The sequence below is a fragment of the Ptiloglossa arizonensis genome, chromosome 4, assembly GCF_051014685.1.
Source record: "Ptiloglossa arizonensis isolate GNS036 chromosome 4, iyPtiAriz1_principal, whole genome shotgun sequence".
Classification (NCBI taxonomy): Eukaryota; Metazoa; Arthropoda; class Insecta; order Hymenoptera; family Colletidae; genus Ptiloglossa; species Ptiloglossa arizonensis.
The window spans coordinates 24859658-24879576 of record NC_135051.1 but is presented as its reverse complement, the minus strand read 5'-3'; the positions used below and the strand labels follow the sequence as shown (position 1 = coordinate 24879576).

The 19919-nt window shown below is 42.1% G+C and overlaps 1 protein-coding gene and 1 long non-coding RNA gene across 4 annotated transcripts in view; one reads left to right on the top strand and one right to left on the bottom strand.

Annotated features, from left to right (window-relative positions):
• The window catches only part of LOC143145197 (nephrin), a 179419-nt gene that overhangs the window by 92904 nt on the left and 66596 nt on the right, over positions 1 to 19919 (top strand). For all 3 annotated transcript variants that reach the window (XM_076308345.1, XM_076308344.1, XM_076308346.1), the window contains 2 exons: positions 893 to 1120; positions 14907 to 15058. In XM_076308345.1, the coding sequence (XP_076164460.1) occupies positions 893 to 1120; positions 14907 to 15058 (380 nt within the window). The remainder of the gene's footprint in view (positions 1 to 892; positions 1121 to 14906; positions 15059 to 19919) is intronic.
• LOC143145199 (uncharacterized) overlaps positions 1 to 19919 on the bottom strand; it is a 125651-nt gene that overhangs the window by 47012 nt on the left and 58720 nt on the right. The window lies entirely within an intron of this gene.

The following is a 19919-nucleotide window of genomic DNA, read 5'->3' as shown; positions in this document are numbered from 1 at the left end:
AATTAGGAAGACCAACGCGGCGTAGGAAACAGGTTCACTACAATAACGCAATCCGGAGAAATTTCTAGGACGCTAGAGTGAGTGGGGGTCCCCTAGAATGAATAAAGGTCTCCTAAAGTGAGTGGGGATCCCCTCGAGTGAGTGGGAGTCTCCATGAGTGAGTGGAAAGCGTCTTGAGTGAGTGGAAAGCGTCTTGAGAGAGTGGAAAGCGTCTTAAGTGAGTGGAAAGCGTCTTGAGTGAGTGGAAAGCGTCTTGAGTGAGTGGAAAGCGTCTTAAGTGAGTGGAAAGCGTCTTAAGTGAGTGGAAAGCGTCTTGAGTGAGTGGAAAGCGTCTTGAGTAAGCGGTAGAGGTTTTGAGTAAATGGAGAACCCTTTGAGGCAGTGAAGAACCCTTTGGGTAAGTGTAGAACCCTTTGGGTAAGTGTAGAACCCTTTGGGTAAGTGTAGAACCCTTTGGGTAAGTGTAGAACCCTTTGGGTAAGTGTAGAACCCTTTGGGTGAGTGGAGCACCCTTTGAGTGAGTGGAGAACCCTTTGAGTGAATGGAGAACCCTTTAAGTGAGTGGAAACTCCATTGAGTGAGTGGAAAACCCTTTGAGTGAGTAGAGATTTCCTAGAGTAAGTAACGAGGGTTCCCCCTAAAGTGAGGGAGGTATAATTTTATAGCGAAAATTATTTTACTCGATTTCTTCCTTTTTTTGTCCCTAAGAAATCGATAATCAAATACGCATAAAATTCTGCGAGCAGCATAGTTCCAACGGTCACGGAATAGTATCGTATATATTGTGGTCCCTGAGGGACTCTACCTTTGTACGATATAAGATAGAAAAAATTAATAAAGGACTTGCAGCACGTTCTAGGTGTTTTAAAATGTCCGATCTGTTGTGATTCAGGTAAACCCCGACCCCGAGTAACGTGGTTTCTGGAGTCACAGATAATTGACGCGCAGACAGAGGTTCGGGAGACCCAAGGACCAGGAGGTGAAATCAACGCCGTAACCATAAGCAACGTGACGCTGAAGGGTCTCACGAGGAGCCACTACCGCGCCAAATTGTTCTGCAAGGCCAGCAATACTCAGTTAGCATCGCCGCCCACAACCGCCGTCACCATCGAACTTCACAGTAAGTAGACCAATCGCTTTTCAACGCTCGATAATTACACATAGATGAAACTTTCGCGCCAAGAAATGGATCGAGAAAAATAACACTGAAAACCTTCAATGTAATCCAATAGTCCGCTATTTACGAAGACTTTCCCCTCGTTAATTTTTTCATTGCCCCTATCCCCGAGTAAAGAGATTCGACGAATTGTTTGAACGTTTTTCGATTAATAACAGGCATATGCTTTCTCACTACTGGCCGCATATACACGGTGTTTTGTAATTCGTGGTGCAGATTGGGTCAGAGAGATTGACTCTAACCAGAAATAAGATAAAACTCGAGAGTAATGGAAATTGTATCGCAGAGGTTCGTTTTTGAGAGAAATTTGAAAATCGATCTGATACCCTGCCACACCTAACAACTGACCGATGCTGCTTTCCCTGCAGACCAAGTCATCAGACAGATGCACGCGCTTTAAATTCATTTTCAAATGGATTTTTTTGCCAAAGGAAGGCTCAAATCTGATTTCATTTTTCTATATTTTCATCTGATTTAGAGCCATAAAATTCTTCCTGACACAATTAATACTATACAGTACGCGACACTCTGTACAACGATCACAGAGTTTACTATTGAAAAAGATCCTCTGAGTATTTCTTGCCTAGCCTTCAGAGGGACGTTTGCTTCGTACACAGGTTCTCGGTTGATTTTCTGAGGTGATATCGCAATCCTGTTTTATATACAATTGCAGTACGATTTGGATCCCCGGAATAATAATACACCAGTTAATAGACAAAGGAGATAGATAACAGCTTTCGTCGAGGATTTGAAAAGCTCTGGGCGTCTGCAATTAACTCAGCCCAATCCTGTTCATCGTCCCCGCAAAAGGCTGAAGATTTCAATAACGTCGTATAATCTGTTTAAGACCACAGTGGGTAATTCCTACCCTCGTTCGACCGCAAAAGACGACCCGGTTATGCTAATGAAACGATCAATAATTAACGGCGCTAATTATCCGTGAAGTCGGCGAACCGCTCCGTTTCGAAAGTAGAATCAGTTACGGGGATTTCGTTTCGCGATCACCCGGTATGTGTCCGTTCGAGCGGAACGAATTTTATTTCTTCTCTTTTCCCTCTTTTTCCCTTTTTTTTCCTTTTTTTTTTCCTTTTTTTTTTTAACGTTTCGTACACGCGATCGCGCGTCGAATGGGAGCGACCGAAGCACTTCGGAGAAGAGGGAACGCGCGTATCGAACACGCGGCCATTTTCCCGATTTTTAACCGAGAAAGAGGACCGATTATTTAACCATCCAGCGTGCAACGTTACGCCAAACGGCCGCTACGTATACGTACATCGACGACCAGCGAGCTAAGTGGACTATAGGCGGATTCCGCGAGATTGAAACTTTGTTTCGGGACCATCGTAAACAGAAGTGATTGTTGCATAGCAAGTTTAGGTACGGTTAAAAAATATTCGTGAAACATTTTGCAATATTTCATCAAATAGAATGCTCGATTTAAACATTTCGAAACGTACGTCACTCGAAATGTTAAGTTACGTGAACTTTCCAATTTCATATTTTGAAAAGTTTTCTCCAGAAACTTAACCTCCGACGATTTTGCTCTATTCTTTTACACGAAATTAAAAAGTTACATATTAACGTAGGACAGTTTCACGATCCTGGCCATGTAACCCTAAACCACATTGTAGATGTCATCAAGTTCTTGTTCACTGTACTCTGCCAATAAACCAATGTTTCCCAACCTTTTGGATCGATGACATGATTTCTAAAATAAAAACATTCAAAATTGCTCCAATCGTATTACACTCTATATTTCCGCTTAATATGAATAAAATTGAACCAAGGATAATTAGAAACAAATTATCTGTTTCAAACATGGTTAAACAAAATTATCCACCTATTTAAAGAACAATTATCGAAATTAAAATCGAATTCTAAAAATCTAAAGTATCTTCGCGACACGTCTGAGACACCCTCGTAACGCATGAATATGTTCACGGCACATTGGTTGGGAAACACTGTGACAAACCATGGAACATACCGCGATATTGGATATTCCTTCTGAGCGTAGCCCGATCCGAACGTGGCTCTATTACGTTAATTCGTGGCAGAGATAGCGTGTACGCGTCATCGCACGCTACAAAATGTCGGACGACCCTTACAAACCGTTAACCGAAACGGCGCTCAACGCTCGCGGAACCACCACGCGGATCACGGTCGAAAGGCAATCAGGACACCGATGTCATTAATAAACGTTACTTCTGCAATTGTCTGAAATTGTCCGAATCGCGGCGCGCCGCAACCACCGATACGATGCGGTATGTCCGCAACGATGTTCAATTAAATTTTATGGAATACGTACGCGCCCAGCGTCATCGCGGGCGGGGTTATAGAAGATCCTCCGAAACGATCGAACAAATCGAGAGCAAAAAAAAAACCACTGCAATCACGGATAAATATTCGTTGCAATAATTGCCGAAAATTTTTCCATTTTTCAACACCGATGACCCGTAAACATTCCATCCCGTGGGTTATAACGTTGCCTGCTTACTCGGGGAAAATGTCATGGATGTAGAGAATATTAATCAGAGGAAATTAATTCCAGCCGGGACGACAGTTCGATCGTTCGGGGGGGGGGGGGGAGGAGGAGGAGAGAAAAATACACGCGAGACGATATCGTTGGAATTATCGTCTTTAATGGCCTCCTCCGGAGGTAAATTTACCTTTGCGTTTTCCATGAAATCGTTGTGCAAATACAGGGGAAACCCAAATATCGTAGCGCAGGGTGTTGTCGCGAGTTATTAGTTCTACCTAGTTGATTTTGTTCGGATATTTTTTATTGCGACGGTGGGATTGTAAGTCGATGTTGACGCATGGCCGACACACGGGCGTTCTAAAATTTCGATACTCGACGGTGGATTCGGAAGATGGATCTCCGTTTCATGGGTATTTAAATACACGTGGACGTGTCTAATTATCGAGTCAGGATTTCAAACCATGCAATTCTTAATACACGTGTATTTTGTTACATATGTAATTTTTATAACTCATATATTTCGTAACACATGCATTTCTTACATTACGTACTTGTACTCAACACGTTTATGTTAATTGATGGGTAAAAACATAAAAATACTAAAAAACATACGTACACACGAGTAAGCACACTAAATATGTAATTTTTAATAAACACTACACGTGTATTTTAATACGCGTTCAAAACCTCTAGTATTCAAGACTTTTTTTCACCACGATAAGTGTTAATGTACAGCTGGTGAGAGAGATCCGCGTTTTCGTAAAAATCAAAAATCTTCGAGTAACATCGACTTGTCTGGTATTTTACGCGAAGATTAATAGCTTCCACGCGGAAAATAAAATCCGCGTTTTCGTAAAATTGAAAATCTTTCCTCGAGGAGCTCGTTCCGATAGGAAACGCGTATCGTCGGCCTCTCTCGTATTCTCTGCGAAGATTAAGAGTTTCCGTAGTTCGCGATTCGATTAAAAAGTCCGTGGCCGCGATCGTGGACGTCCGTTGGTCGATGCTGGAAATTAATATTAATAATTTCGCGAGTGGCGAGCCGCCGGCTTCGTATCAGCTCCGCTCGAGATTCATCGCGTGCAGCGGGAAACTTTCAACGGCGGACAAACAAGTTTAAATTAAATTGCCCGCCACGACGGAGACGGATACAAGAAGAAACCAAAGCGAGTAATTCTGGACGAAGGTGTCGGTGTTAATGCAAAAGAGCCGCTTGGGAAATACGCGCTAACTGAAAACCGCCTTTAAAGCAGGCAGAAAATATTCCCCGAAAAAAGAGAGGTTCGATGTAAAAGGGGAACTTTGTACCGCGTTTTACTTTCGTATCTCGCTCGCTGTCTTTCTCGTCGTTCTCCGCTTCTTCTTCTGTTTTTCCCGGTGTGTTCTCCTTGGCGTAAGTATCGCATATGGCATTAGGTTTACGGACGTTCCTTGCGTCAAATTGACGTGTATAAAAAAAAAGAAAGGTGTATCACATACAGAATTATAAAGTTACAAGCTTCAAAGAAAATGAGATCCGACATGTATAGTCAGTCGCGAAAGTATTCAAGGAAAATCTTCTAACCCGTATGATTTTGATTACAGTTTATATACGTGTGGAAAATAATAGTGCATACAGTGGAAAATAATAGTACAACCCAATGCATACCAGTCTGTCTCGCAAAAGCATGTTACTGATATTTTTGTAAATATGATTTTTTTCGTCAAAAACTTTACATAAACCGAGTACACATACAAAACACTAATACGTTCTTAATTTAAGAGCGAGTCCAATCTTTTCCTTTAACAACAACAGCTTGACGTCATATCGTAAGAACACGTTCATGAGCCACCTGTATTATTTAATTAAATGGATAAAAATGAGTATAAGTAGTAGAAGAAATTACAGTTTCTGTAATTTTCCTCACCAAATGACGTAAACCTAGTGTTAAACGTGTAGAAAAAATTTTATTGTATACTTTGATATGTTTAGTAATGTTCGATAAACCGTTTTCCAGTTTCCATTGTCTTGCACCCTCTGCCACGTTGTCGAACATGTTCGTCACGCTCCGTGACCTCGCCCCCGAGTAACCTCCTGTCGAGTTCTGACACCCTGTTCTCGCACGCGCGAAGTCACACGACACACACGGGGTAACCAATGCTCCGCGAACAACGCTTCTCTCCTAGTTACAGTACTTCTCGAAGAGGTGGACTTTTATCGAGTTTGCTCCACGCAACTCCGTCGCTTGTACTTACCGGTACTGTGAGTTTCTACTCGACCGAGCTTCGGCACTCTGGTCACGGACCGATTTCAATCGAGGCATCGGGCGCGAACACAACTCGACTCGGGTTAAGTCGTTCGCACGGATTTCGACGTAATGCTATTCTTCGACCTCTCGTAACGTAACACATTTCCTGGTACGTCTCGTAATGTTGGTAAAAGAGAGATGAGGAACTACAATTTACGAAAACACTAAATTTTGCAAAATAGTAACCTTGTTCTTTAACCTCTTGTATCGTGCCACGTTTGGTAGGACGTCTTCTAATTTTAGTAAAAAAGAAGAATTTGAAAATTCTCAAAATCGTGTTCTACCTTTTATAACATGCCATGTTTGGTTGAATATTCTCTATTTTTCGTAAAAAAAAGCGGTGAAATTTACTATTCCAAAATTAGCAAAATCGAAAACTTCTTCGACCGCTTATACAAGGTGCTACAAAAGTAATCTCTTAGGAGAAAAAAAAATACTTGAAATCACATTTACATGTTATATGTCAATTTACGAAACGTTCAAGGAAACTCCGTTTAATAAAATATTAATACTATTCACAGTGCACTACGTAGACTCGTCAAGCGTACAACCGTCTCCAATCTTAAGAAATGAAAATTTTTGCACCGAAGAAACCAAGGGAAATTTCTTTCCATCGAGCATCTTATTTTCCACGAGAATGTCCGATAATTATAAAAACAACTCAACTGTGCTTAATTATCGCGATCGTTTAAAATAACTACATTTATTACTCCGTGAATAAACCAATCACTTCGTTCGTCATTTCGCCTCCCTCGATTATAAATTCGAAAAAGACCGAACGCAATTAGACAACGTGGAAAACATTACAGAAACATCGTTCCGTAACGCTCAATTATCGCGATCGTTTAAAATAACTACATTCATTACTCCGTGAATAAACCAATCGCTTCGTTCGTCATTTCCCCTCCCTCGATTATAAATTCGATAAAGTCCGATCGTAATTAGACAACGTGGAAAACAATACGGAAATATTGAAGACCTCTCGAACGATTTGTGTTTCTGAACTCCGATTTCGTCAGACAAGGATGACTCGACATTAAGTGGTCAACCGCTCGAGAATATCGTCGCAGTTTTCTTCCGGGAATGTCTAACAGCCACTCGAAGCCTGGCGGCCGAATGAAACATCGAAACTCGTCGGTAACTTCGTTACTCTATCCCTTCGTTAATTGGAACTGAGTTAGATGAGGCGCGCCGCGAATAATCGAAGGGCCACTCCGCGTTCAACTACTTGAAAGTCTAACGAGCCGAAGAGGCGACCGGACGCGCGATACTCGATCGTATCGAGCTCGTTTGTTCACACGAACGTGGAAGAAACCCCGTTATCATGTATAAATACAGCAGTGAATATTTCTATAAATATTTCATGATCGTTTCACGGTGCCTGGTAACGAAAAGCGCCGACCCGAGAGTATACGAATCGTTTAAGAGGCTTTTACCCCGATGTGTATGTAGCGACATTCGAGGAGGAAGCACCTCGGGAACGGATACGAAGGCTTCTCCCTGAGTACTCGTTAAAAGATCCGGCCATTTTTTTCGCGTTAATAACACTATTAGGAAAACTCACATATTTAACTAAGAGAAGCTGAATTCCTCGTTGAAGAAATTTAACGGGTACTTCTAAACGATATTCAGAACGAGACGGTTTTTCCAACGGGTAAATTCCGCGAGAAATGGAAGTCGGCTCGACTCGAAACTGAAATAACTCATTTTGAGATTTTACCCATCATTTTGCAGATGAGAGGAAGATTTGCTGAATGACCGACGCGCATAGAATCCTTCTCGTCGAGTGCAAATAACCGAGACGAATACGACGAAAGAGCGTACCTAAATTAGCAGCTCTCTTCGTTCAATTTGACTGACGTTTCCTTTTCTTGTTTTTTTTTTCCTTTCTCGTCGACCAGGATGAAGATAAAGCCACTGTTTCTATTAATATCTACGGCTAATTGAAGATACGAACGACGGTAGCGTACCGCTCGAATAATTGGAGAATCCCTTGGTCGATGCGCTTGAAAGTCTAACGAGAGTCGATGCACGCGCAAACTCCTCGCCGAAAGTGTAGCCGAGCGAAGTGACTTTTTACGATTTGCATCGAATATATTTGCATATTTGCGTATCGCAAACCGTGGCGCGGGATACGAGAGGGGTAGGTACATCGATACTTGGTGGATTCGGTCCAGTTCGAAACATCTTTTCATTTGCGATATACGGGGTGTCTCAGGCAGCTGGGGATGAAATTTAAGGGTATATAGTACTCGTCGAGACAGAAAAGACTTCGTAAATACTGCTACGAATATCGTTAGTGTCGGAGTTACAGGATAAATTTGCAACTTATCGAGTAGGACGTTATGTGGGGCAAAATTATAAGTATGCATCGATATTGCATAGATGGGTTTTATTCAATTTGGTATTATCGTATCGGTGAATGTTTAAGATTTTTTTGCCATCACTTTGTCTTAATAACGAATCGATTTACAAATTTGGAAACGATGAGAAAAATTAATGTTTGCTAAGATCTATTTCTTCAAATGCTTCGAATATATGCTCTTAAAGTTTGTCCCCGACTCTTCGAGACACCCTGTGTATCCACGACGACCGATGATTCGCAGATTTAGCAAGACTGTTTCGCGACGTGAAAAGGATACAGCGAATAGGAAGGAACGAGCGTAAATTACGGGGACATTTCACCGTAACGTATCTACTCGCGGGGTGGTTCATTTTCATTAGCACAGAAACCAGGGGAAGGTGGCTCGATAAAACAAGCCGCTGGAATCTTTACATTCCCATGTTCACAAAGAAATCTCGTTCGGCAAAAACACATCGTCCGACGTCAGCGACTTCCACGTTAATTGGTAAAAAAAAATTAATCATGGAGCTTTTGAAAACGTCTACTCGAAATTGATTAACCAATCGTTGATAAAAACCTTAACGTTTCCGGTTATACAATGCAATACGTAGTTTCTATACACTTTGGATTCAAAATAGTGTGCTTTTTCTATTGCAATTGTATATCCTACTTCGTTGTTTTCAACTGAAAGAATAAGGATAGACATACGAGTAGCAAAAGTCACATGCCTTCACAAAGCCCTGACAGTTAAATATGCGAGAAAATCTTCCGCACACAGTGTACGTTACGCGTCGAAGTCGTCCGTAATCAAAGGGTTAGCTGAACGTCAAGCCTACACAACTGACGACCCCAGTAGCAGGGCTTGAGACTGTCACGAGTGCTCCACTTCCCTCGCTCATAGCGTTACAGCTCCGCACGCCCCAGTCTCATCGAATGCAATGGTGGGACAGATCTCGATGAGCATCACAAGAACCTCTCTTGTGCCCGATAGTGGCGCACCGATAATATGTATTACTAATAAAGAATTAGTACAAGCTATAAATGAATACACAGACAAGCATAGCGTATGGACACTGACGTAGAGGAGCAACGAGTGGGGACATCAGAGATATCTTAATTATACTACGCGAAACTGCCCGATATTGCACAGATTATTGTACAGCGTTCGATCAACGGTCCAAGTAGTAGTCAACTACCAATGATCAGATGCCAAGCGAAATTTCGCGTAATTGCACCTTTCTCGGTTCTCTCCCAGAAAACAAAAGGAACTGTTCGCAATTCACGTTCGAAATCCTGGCTCACGGAGTCGCATTCGATTCACTCTATCGGCGTTTGCGAAAAATCAAAATCCACTTAGCCGGGAAAGTTTACGCCACAGCTTTCGTCGGAACGCGGAGCAGGGTGATTTCGCGAGCAGAAATGAAACTCGAGACATTTGCGGAACCGTCGAGGACGCAAATGGTGTAACGACTCTCGAAAGTGCCCCACGACCGAGACAAGTAAGAACGGAAGGGTTTAAACCACTCTCGAGACGAGTGAACTTTGTCGTCGTAACTTACACCCTGATAACGAAACTAGCGAGACACAAATAATTCTTCTCTGTCTCTCTCCCTGGTTTTCTTGGACGAATTGCTCGAAAACTGGTGTGACCCTAACAGAACCAAAACACGGTAGGAGCGATATGGTCGCGATGCAAGAAGTAAATGGCCCGCTTCGATAGAAAGGAAACAACGGTGGAAACCGTCAAAGCAGGGGATGATCGTTGTTTGAAAATTTTTATGTTTCTCTTCGACACTGCGCTATATCCAGTTATCGTTTCTGTCAACGTTGCGGTGTAATGAGTGAGAGCGAACGGGAGAATGGAAACAAGAGTCACGAGAGAAACATTGAAAACAATATCACGTGGATGTGAGCCAGACGATACACCTGAGGCAAGACACTGATATCACCCTACCTTGCGTTTCACCTGAACGATAATATTAAATTCCCTGAAAGATCTCTTGTTCCACCTGTAGATTACTTGTTACACATGTAAGATTTATTTATTTATTTACATTAAGAACACTACTAAACATCCATATTCTAGTCTAAATGCCGTGACATTTTAGACTAAGCGACAGTAAATAGTCAGTCCTAAGAAACTACGGTTCTCTTGGGAACTATTTGCTTTAATTCATATATCGGCGATCTTGACCATATATATTTTTTCCAGTCCGAAGGATTTTGTTATTTCTATCAGTCTATAGTATCATACTTTTTTATAAATTTTTTATCCAATCCTAATAATAAGTGCAGGGCTCCGTTTGCTCACTGGTGAGGTACTTATACCGAAGTATTTTAAAAAAATCTTGTTACACCGTGGACCCTTTTAAACAACGTGCGCGAAACGGCTAACAGCATCCTTGATGAGAGCGCAACGATACGCGCGGGGACTTTGCCAAATTATGGCAATGATATCACTTAGAATCGTGCACGGTCTTGGCGAAATTTCACTTAAGTCGACAATTCGCAGGATCGGCGCATTCGTACCGTTTCGTAATGTTCGCTCGTTCCAAGACTAACCGACTTAATCTACAAACGAGCCATTTAAACTTCTCTGCGATTACTTTTTCCCCTACCCTACTTCTTTCTCAGTACTTTCCGCTACTCTTCTCGTGTTCTGCGCTCGCTCGAGACGCGTTACTCCCCCACTACCGAGAACACCCTCCGCCGAACGTATTAAATCATAAATAAGCCTCAAGATGGAGGAGAAAAAGCGCGCGGCCGACGCGTGACAAAATTCTTCATCCCCGTGCTCGACCCGATTTCTTCTTTTTTTTTTTCTTTCCTTTTTTCCCTGCCGTGCCGACTCGACGGGTACAAAGAGCTTCCGATGAATTTCAAGCGCGAATTACAGGGAAACACAACAACGCGATGTAGAGATAGAAGTGTGGGGGGAAAAAATTTAAAGATTATCTGGGCGACCGAAGCGGGAAACGTTGAGACCAAAGTCAACCTCCGGCGACGCGAATTTTGATTTACAAATTAAATTTCATCTTCACTCCCGAGTTTCCACCGGCAGTAATTTTCCGGCTGTTTTTGTTTTCGCTCGCGTTTTCCCTACGACTTCTAATTACGCGAACATTTTTTACTTTTTTCTTGCGGCGTGCCGTTGGGTTGCGTCGTTCCACTTTTTCCAGCCCGCTCCAGGTGGCCCCCTTATCGATCACAATTTTTGTCCCGGTTCGTTTTCGAAAAACTTTTTTCGCGGCCGACGATAAAGGGGGGATAGACATTCGACGATTCGTTGCACCGAAAAATTGTTGAAAATGTCAAAAAATTAAAAATATCACTAATGTCTACTCGAAGATTCGTTTAACACAATTTTGGGTGACATTCAAAATATTGCAAAAATTATTATCACGAGAAAAAGGGGGTGAAGTTTAACCTTACAATTTCTTACTGAGTGTGTACCACACCTTTTAAAAATATTTCGCAACGTTTCCTCGCAAAATTAATTATTTGTCTCTTTTCTAACCACGTGCTTTCTTTTTGATACCACAAATTTGTCAATCGTTTTCCAAATGACTTGAAAAGTTCGTCTATGTAATACTTTTACGTACACTCCACGCAAAACGTGATCACCGGATACGAGCAATCACCGTAAACTATCTACGTTACGAGCACTGCACTGTTGACGGTATACACACATAGATAATTTTGTAAAAAGATTTCTCAAAAATTTCAATCGACTAGAACGAAACGTTTAGTGCGGATTATGTAGCAAACAAGTGGCACGGAACGTGTCAGACGAAATTCGTCCTTCGAGGGTTGAAGTGTGCGACGTTTTTGCAGCGCTCCTTGAAATTCGTACGCTCGGGCCGTATAAAAGGCAGAAAAAAGACGCGAGTAATCGGCGAGGGTCTTTGTTTTATTTCCGGCGAGATGCGCGAAACGAGGAAACTTTTTGTTTGGACAACCAACGGGACCGCTGTCCCGAAACACACGAAACTGTCAGGATCAGTAAGTGCATCAGAATTGTGGACAGGGAGGGAGAGAGAGGGAGAGAGAGAGAGAGAGAGAGAGAGAGAGAGAGAGAGAGAGAGAGAGAGAGAGAGAGAGAGTTACTGAACAAAAAAGTTCTCCGGAGCGTAGTCTGGCTCTGACACACTTTTCAAACCGGTTGGAACGATGCTACAGCCCCGGCTGCATAACGCGCGGTTCCTCCTTTCATTTATTTTTTGCTTTCTATTCTTTTTTTTCCTTATTATTATTTTTTTCGTTTTGTTTCCCAACCCCCCCCCCCCCCCCCCCCCGTGTATTTTGTTCGCCGCGTCGCCGAAGGAAAATTTCGTCCCCGGAACTGGCCGACGCACGGCAAATCGCATAAACAAATTTCGCGTTTCACGGAGTACGGGATAATCGTGTTTACGCGAACTCCGATCCACTCGGTGTACAAAGTCACGAGTTTAATTACACCGAGCGGAGCGTACGCATCGACGAACGATGGTGTTCACCCGAATTCGCGAACGACATTGAATTAGTTGGCTGAGTTCCGCGCTCGAACGCGCCCCACGGTGAACAGGAAAATCGAGCACGATGGAGAAACGTCGAGTACATGGTTTCTAAATCGATGAAACAACACGTGAGTTTGGTTCTTCGAATCTAAGTTTTGTGTAACAAGTACCATTCCTGCATTTCAGTAAGAATAAAATCGAAGCATTGGAAAAGAAATAAGTATAGTCGAGTGTCTGTACAATTACCTCACGTTGCAAATTTACATCCAAGGTTCTCTTGGACCAATACCAAGAATGAAAACAATACGTACCTTGTAAATCTAGGAAATAACCCTTGGACTCGTACCTTTCAGTTACAAGAAAGCTCAAGTCACAACACCAGGTGACGCCTCGCGACCGAATCGCGCCTATAAGCGTACCTTTGCGACCATAGGCGTAATTTGCGCCTAACATCACCGGGTCCAGTTCCCGGATTCCAAAGCCACTTTCTACCGTTCTTTCTCTTAAAAAAAAAAGAGAACAAACTCTCTCCACAGTTTCGAGGGCCTCCGAGAAGCGGGAAAAAGAAATCCAAGACGACCCTCTCGGAGCGTAGCGACGCGGTTCGTCACGTTGAAAGAAATAACTACGGTTATTCAAGTGGTCCGGCCCGTAAAGTCACCCGGTACGGCAAATTTACGTCCACGGAAAGTTTCCCTCGGGTCTTGCACGGATCAGTGGAAAGTTGGAAATCTTTCACCACGGTGCTACGAGGCTCTGCTCTCGTCCCCCCGCCCGACCCGGTATTTATCTCCGTCGAGCGAAGTCGAAGAAGTCGCGGAACGATCAGAATCTTTCTAAAGGCGGAACGAACCGTGGCTTCGTAACGAGCCCGTGTAGAAACTTTCCCGAGCGAAGAATATCCACGGAAACGTGGGGTCTTGCGATCGTTAATCGACCCGCTTAAAAGATTCAGATTCTCTTTCTCTCTCTCCGCTCTCTCTTTGCTCTCTCTCTCTCTCTCTCTCTCTCTCTCTCTGCTCTGTGTGTGCTGCTCTCGCTGGAGCCGCAGAGTTGCGGGGACCGGAAACGCGTAGACACGAAGTAACGGACGCTTTAACGGGCGCGAACAATGGCGGATGATTACAGGCCGGTAACGAGGAATGGTTACGCCGTCGCCGCTTTGCGTCAGCGGACGGTTCACGAGCATACGGACCAAGCGGAACGTTTAATTAATACTCGGTTATTTTCCCGTTGGTCAGACGCGTGCCCGCAATCTCGTCATCCAATTAATAACGAGTCACTCCCGGTGAAAGGGTACCGTCAACGTGACTTGCGATGGAATTCTCCGCCGTTTCCGAACACGAATCTTCCTTCCCAGAGAGGTTCATCGGAGATCAACCTTTTGTTCCCGAAATTACAATGGAACAAAAAAGTATTCGTAGAGTATGTTATAAGGAAGTTGCGTTAACTTACAGGTCTGATTTTAATGAAAATTCGTTTAGAGGAAAAGTGTACTGGGTCACAAATGAAGGAATTCTGTTGTCAACGAAAAATGTTCTCGAGAGGTTAAAATCAAGACCTGAAATATCGACACTACCTCTTTCATATTTTAAATGCAATTTAAAACCAAGAATTCTTTAAATCGTAATTTTTACCCGAAAGATGGCGAAAATAATAGACAATTACGGGAAATATTACGACTTTGCGAATACTATACGATTAGAATTAATAAAAAGAATTAATTACGATTGATATGTAAATTCGATAAAATCAATATCTGTTTAATCCCATTCGATAACAGAAATACACAAATGCCGGCGATATTTTAATACCTGTGAAAACCAGTATTTTTAAAAATTCTGGATTAAAAAAAAAAATAAACAAAATGATTTTATTGCGCGAAAAATTGACAAAACGCGGATATCTTGACATTCAAAATGTTGTCGAAAAAGGTACTCGTTGTCTGTGTTTACCAGGGAACGTCCTCGAATTTATTTCGTAAGCATGTTTTGGTCGAACGCCGAGAAAAAGGCGACGCGAATTGAATTTCACGATTTGGAGCAGCTTTTTCCTCGGATGCTTTGGCTCGTCACTGTAAAGCAATCCTTTGATCGATGCGTCTGTCGATATCTGCTTCCAGTGAAGCCGCTGAAAGTCGAAATTATGGGAAAGGACAAGATCCTATCGGCGGGGAAGAAGTACGAGACTAGGTGTCAGAGCACGGGATCAAAGCCAGCGGCCGTTTTAACCTGGTGGAAAGCTTCGAAGCAGCTCAAGAAGACGATCAAAAACGTGAGTACAGAGCAGATTGCAATCTTCGCGACGAGACCCGATCGAATCGAGCTTTTTCCGTAATTAAATTCCATACGCGTTATCGTGACGCGACCACTGTTAGAAACGCGACTCGTGTACAGGGTGTCAAGAAATGTTTCGTCGTGGCTAGTATAAGTGAACTCTACAATTCTCGAATCAATGAAGATACGTCGAGAAAAGTATCCACAAAAATGTTCTCTACCAATTTTTCCAAATTTTTTTTAATCATATCGCGTTCTACTCGTTACAAATATAGTACTTATTATTATTACAAGAAACGCGCAATCCCCCCCAGTTGTGAAAATACGGTTAAATCCGCTTATTACGATCGCTACGGGGAGTTGAACATTATTTTTATAATGCAATAGCGTTGCACGGAGACTGAAAAATATTATCGAACTGGATTTATTGCGAACAATTTCTATGCATTTTCAGACGATACCTTTTATATGGAATAAACTTTACACAGTTTTTACTGGTAATTGAATAAAATACGATGAATGAAACAATTTTCAAACTAAATTCGAATTTTGCTTTCGCGTAACGATGTCTAGAGATTGTACGTTCGTTAAGAGTTAATATTCAGAAAAAAATATTCAAAGATGTACGCACTGTTCAAACGTAGGAAACTTAAGTAGCATGTAAGAAAAATAAATGCTGTTAACATTTTTTAAGCAACAATAGTGACACTGGACTACATTGGACATTTTCGATTAATTTAAAATCGATTTATTTATGCAATATAAAAAAAATATTCACACATAAAAGGGACATTAAACAATCTGGAAGGATTTATAGGTCAGATAACTTCCAAAGAAATGAAACCAATATAAATAAGCGTCTAGCCGCAGTGATCATAATAATCAGATTCCATCCTCACGGATCGTTTGTTACCGCGAACGAACTTTATCACTTCTTAATAAACCTCGAACACCAAGACGGTAATAACTTCTGGCTGACGAGGAAAAGAAGTGAAACAGTGGCGAACAATGGAGGGTAAGGGGTAGAAAAATCGAAGAACGACGCACTCAACGACAAATGGCACGATTGTTGACGTTCTACGACACAGAACGTTCTAATAAACCCCGGCCCGTTCGAGAAACTGTCCTCTGCGATGGCATCACGAGAATAAGAATAATGGCGTCTCAATAACGACTCCCGACTAGGGGAATAAAGTCCGAATGACGGTTACTTGAAAATAAATGTGTCTTTCCAGTACGTCTACTTAGCATTTCGTTCCCCGTCCTACGACTACGGGTCTGTCTAACCTCTTCCGTGCTCTTGATCCGGTAAACCTCACGGTCGATCCACCTCGCGCCAAACACTGAAACAAGGACGGATCGTCCATGGAAGTTGATCCTGATGGATCAAACGCGTAACGAGTACGAAAGCTCGTTCGATCCGCGCACACCACTTCCAACGAGATTAAGCGACTCGCGACCCGTTCTTCCGATAAAATTAGCTCAGGTCACTCCCACAGGGACTATGATATTGGGGGAGACTAACAAGGGGAGGTTCCTGAATGACCCTAACCGATCGCAATAAAATTTCGTGTAGCTACAGATCTGTATCTAGAATAAACTTGGCTGTAATTTGGCCGAAAATGATCCGCCAATTTTGAGAAAAGTGGATACAAAAATTCGGAAAAATTCTCAAGTCCAAGTAATGTACACAAGATCGGGAAAAGGAGGATCTAAGACTTCGAGAAAGGAACAAAAAAATGTCTCATCGATGAACAAGAATTTTACTATCTGCCTACATTGACAATCTTGAACCAATCTATTCTTCAACAACTGATTCCTGTGAACGACAACAATTAATTCTACGACGAAAGGATCGATCGTAAGACCTACAGAGATTGGACGTTCTTTGTTCCTCTTGATGAGTACTATAAACCCGTGAGTTTTCTTGTACCCTCTTTTTTATGAGCCTGTATGTACAGCTCACAAGTTTGAGGACAGTTGATCGAAATGTTATCAATTTTTGAACTGCTGTAACTCTGGAAAAAATAATCGTTAGATGATGTTCTTGGACTTGTTTCAAAGATCAAGCTCTCTACTTTTATATCCTTAGTTATACATCTTTTGAAAATCCTCTTAACCCAAAAAGCGAATGAAAAAGGAAAGATGGTTTTTTCCCAAGAAAGTTACAAATTTCACACAGCTCTCAATTATTCAAAACAATCTTCACCTATCTAAAATTACCTCGAGCTGAAAGAGCGAAATCTCTCCTTTAAAGTGGCCCCCTAAAAGTTGACCTGCGATTTTTTTTTACAGTAGTATTCCACTTTGAACAAGAAGTGTCCTGTCGACATTGGAGTGTAGTGTGATATCGATAGGGTTACAATCCTGACAAGACATAAATGTTGATTAAACATCTAAAATAGTAATTGAAGTCGATGTTTATATATTTCTTACCAAATGACACTTACCACAACTACAAAGAAATTTTCATCATTTCGAAAATGACAACTCGCAGAATTTTTCAAAGTTTGTATACCTTCTCAAAGCTGGTCAATCGTTTACTTACAATTAAAATTACCGCGACGCTTATTGCAAAATAGGTACAGATCTATCTGTCTATCGAATTTCAGCGCGTTTAACCAGGATTGCTTCCCAAACTCCCCTTGTAAGTGGATCCCATGCAAAAATTGTAACGACGTCGTTGCGATAGACGGACAGAGAGATTGAAACGTCGAGCGACGCCCTATCGATTCGCTCGGCAATTTAATAACTGGAAATTGTAGCCGGGTTCGTGAAGGCTTTATAAAACAGCGATGAAAGTTTAGGGAGCAGAAATTAATTTCTGCACTGGATCGCGATACGCTATCGAATTACACGCATACTGAGAGATCGTTTCGATAAAGGAACGAAGACAAACCATTTTCCCGCTCGAAACTCGAGGTTCGTGGAACGAGAAATACCGGTGATTCGATATCGGTCTAATTTCCTCGCGATGCAGGTGTATCTACGCGCCATCGATTTTCGTTAAAGGAAAAAATTATTGTGTTATTCTGCCAGTAACTTTCGCGACTGAGAATTGCCCGCGACGAACTAGCGGACTGAGTTAAACTCGAAACTTGGAAAACTCGAACTAATGGTTGTCTGTAGCGCCCCTGTTCGTAGAAAGTGGTAAACAGTAAGACGAGGGACGTAATCCATGTTCAGGGGGAAGAGAATCAAGCGTTTGCTTGGGTTCTGGGAGTCGAAGCGAATGGAAAGTTGCTCATCGGCGCGCTTTAAAAAAATACACCCAGAACTAAATACGAAAAGGGTGGCACAAAGGGGAAGTGAAAGGGGTGAAAAAAATACGGGACCCCCACAATGCGGCAAACATGGTGGCGGTGGTGTGCCAGCGTGCCAACGACACGACCGCTCGTAACTCTCCGCGCGTTCCGCTTCTTACGAATTAATCTTGGAAATACCCATTTCCGCTTACGATCGAATTATTACACGCAATTTGAAACCGAACTTTCGTCGAGAATGGAATTGAAAATTAACAATGCACTTTGATTTTTTTGAAAATGTATTTGTAAATAGTAGGTGATCGACACTCAAATGGCGAAAACAATGACGCAAGAATGGGATTGAAAATGATTTAAACACGATACTTTGGTTTCTTGAAAAATTTTGAAAAATGAAACGTTACGTTAGTGGGTGACTGAAATGTCAGGGACATAACCCGTTGCGTTTGCGATATCTTATAATTATTTCAAAGCTCCTTCAAAACTAGATATATGCACTAAACATGGATCGATTGAGAAACTATAGAAAAAATATCAGAGGTTCACCGGAACGTAATCAGACAATTATTGATGACAAAAATAGGATGACCAAATACCGATATATATATCCTTGATTGTAAAAGTTCTAAAGTAATTGTAAGACGTTATAACCACACATTCGACTCCATTCTTAACCAAACTTCGACCAACTAGTTTTTCCAAAGCGTTCGTAATAATTTGATCACCCTCCGTATTCTCCCCAAAAATGGTGACTCGTGCATTCGTCCGTAAGTTCTCGAGGTATTTCTTTTTCTCAATGTTTTTGTGTCAAAAATGTAAAATCACTTCCAGTGAACAAGTATCGTTACCTCTCAAGAAAAATTCGGAAAGCGACGCAACTCGAGTACGAAAGATCGTAAAAACATGTAAACAAACACGAGACAAGGAATTTTCTCGCTGCGAGTACGAAGTGACAAAAACCATAACGCGAGCATTCTTCGAATCTGGAACACACGAACTATGCGAGTCACCGTACGTAACGAGCTTCGTTCTCAAAAGTTCCCTTCTTCGTGCCATTATCTCCAAAGTTTCTGGTCGTTTGAAAATATTTGCGACAAAAGCGAGTTATGGGTTTAAATTTTCGTCTCACCGTGAAGAAACAAACGTCAACGGTCTGTGTAAATTACTTATGCAAAAAGGAAATTGAATCCGTATTGTTCCAATTACCCGAGAACGCGCGGAGTAAATTTTTTTCGATGAATACTCTCGAATAAACCGCGTTTGAAAACGGAGCAAGGAAAGGGGGAGAAGGGAGCGGGTGTCTAAAAATCAACGAAAAACAGTTTGTTGTTTGTCGCGAGACGAAACAAAAACAAACGCTCGAGGCCCGAACGACGGGAAAAAATAAATGTTTTCGCTCGAACGATACCGGGAGCGGAACGCTTCGAACGGTTTTATTTCTTATTCGAAACGCGTCGAAATAACCGCACGAGCACGAATAACGGTAATCAAAATTTCCGCCCGGTCGAAAGAGGATACTACGTATAATTAATCCGCTCCGTGTAGCCTCGGTATCGTTCGCAATTTCACGCGCCGGGCGATGTAACGATGCTTCAC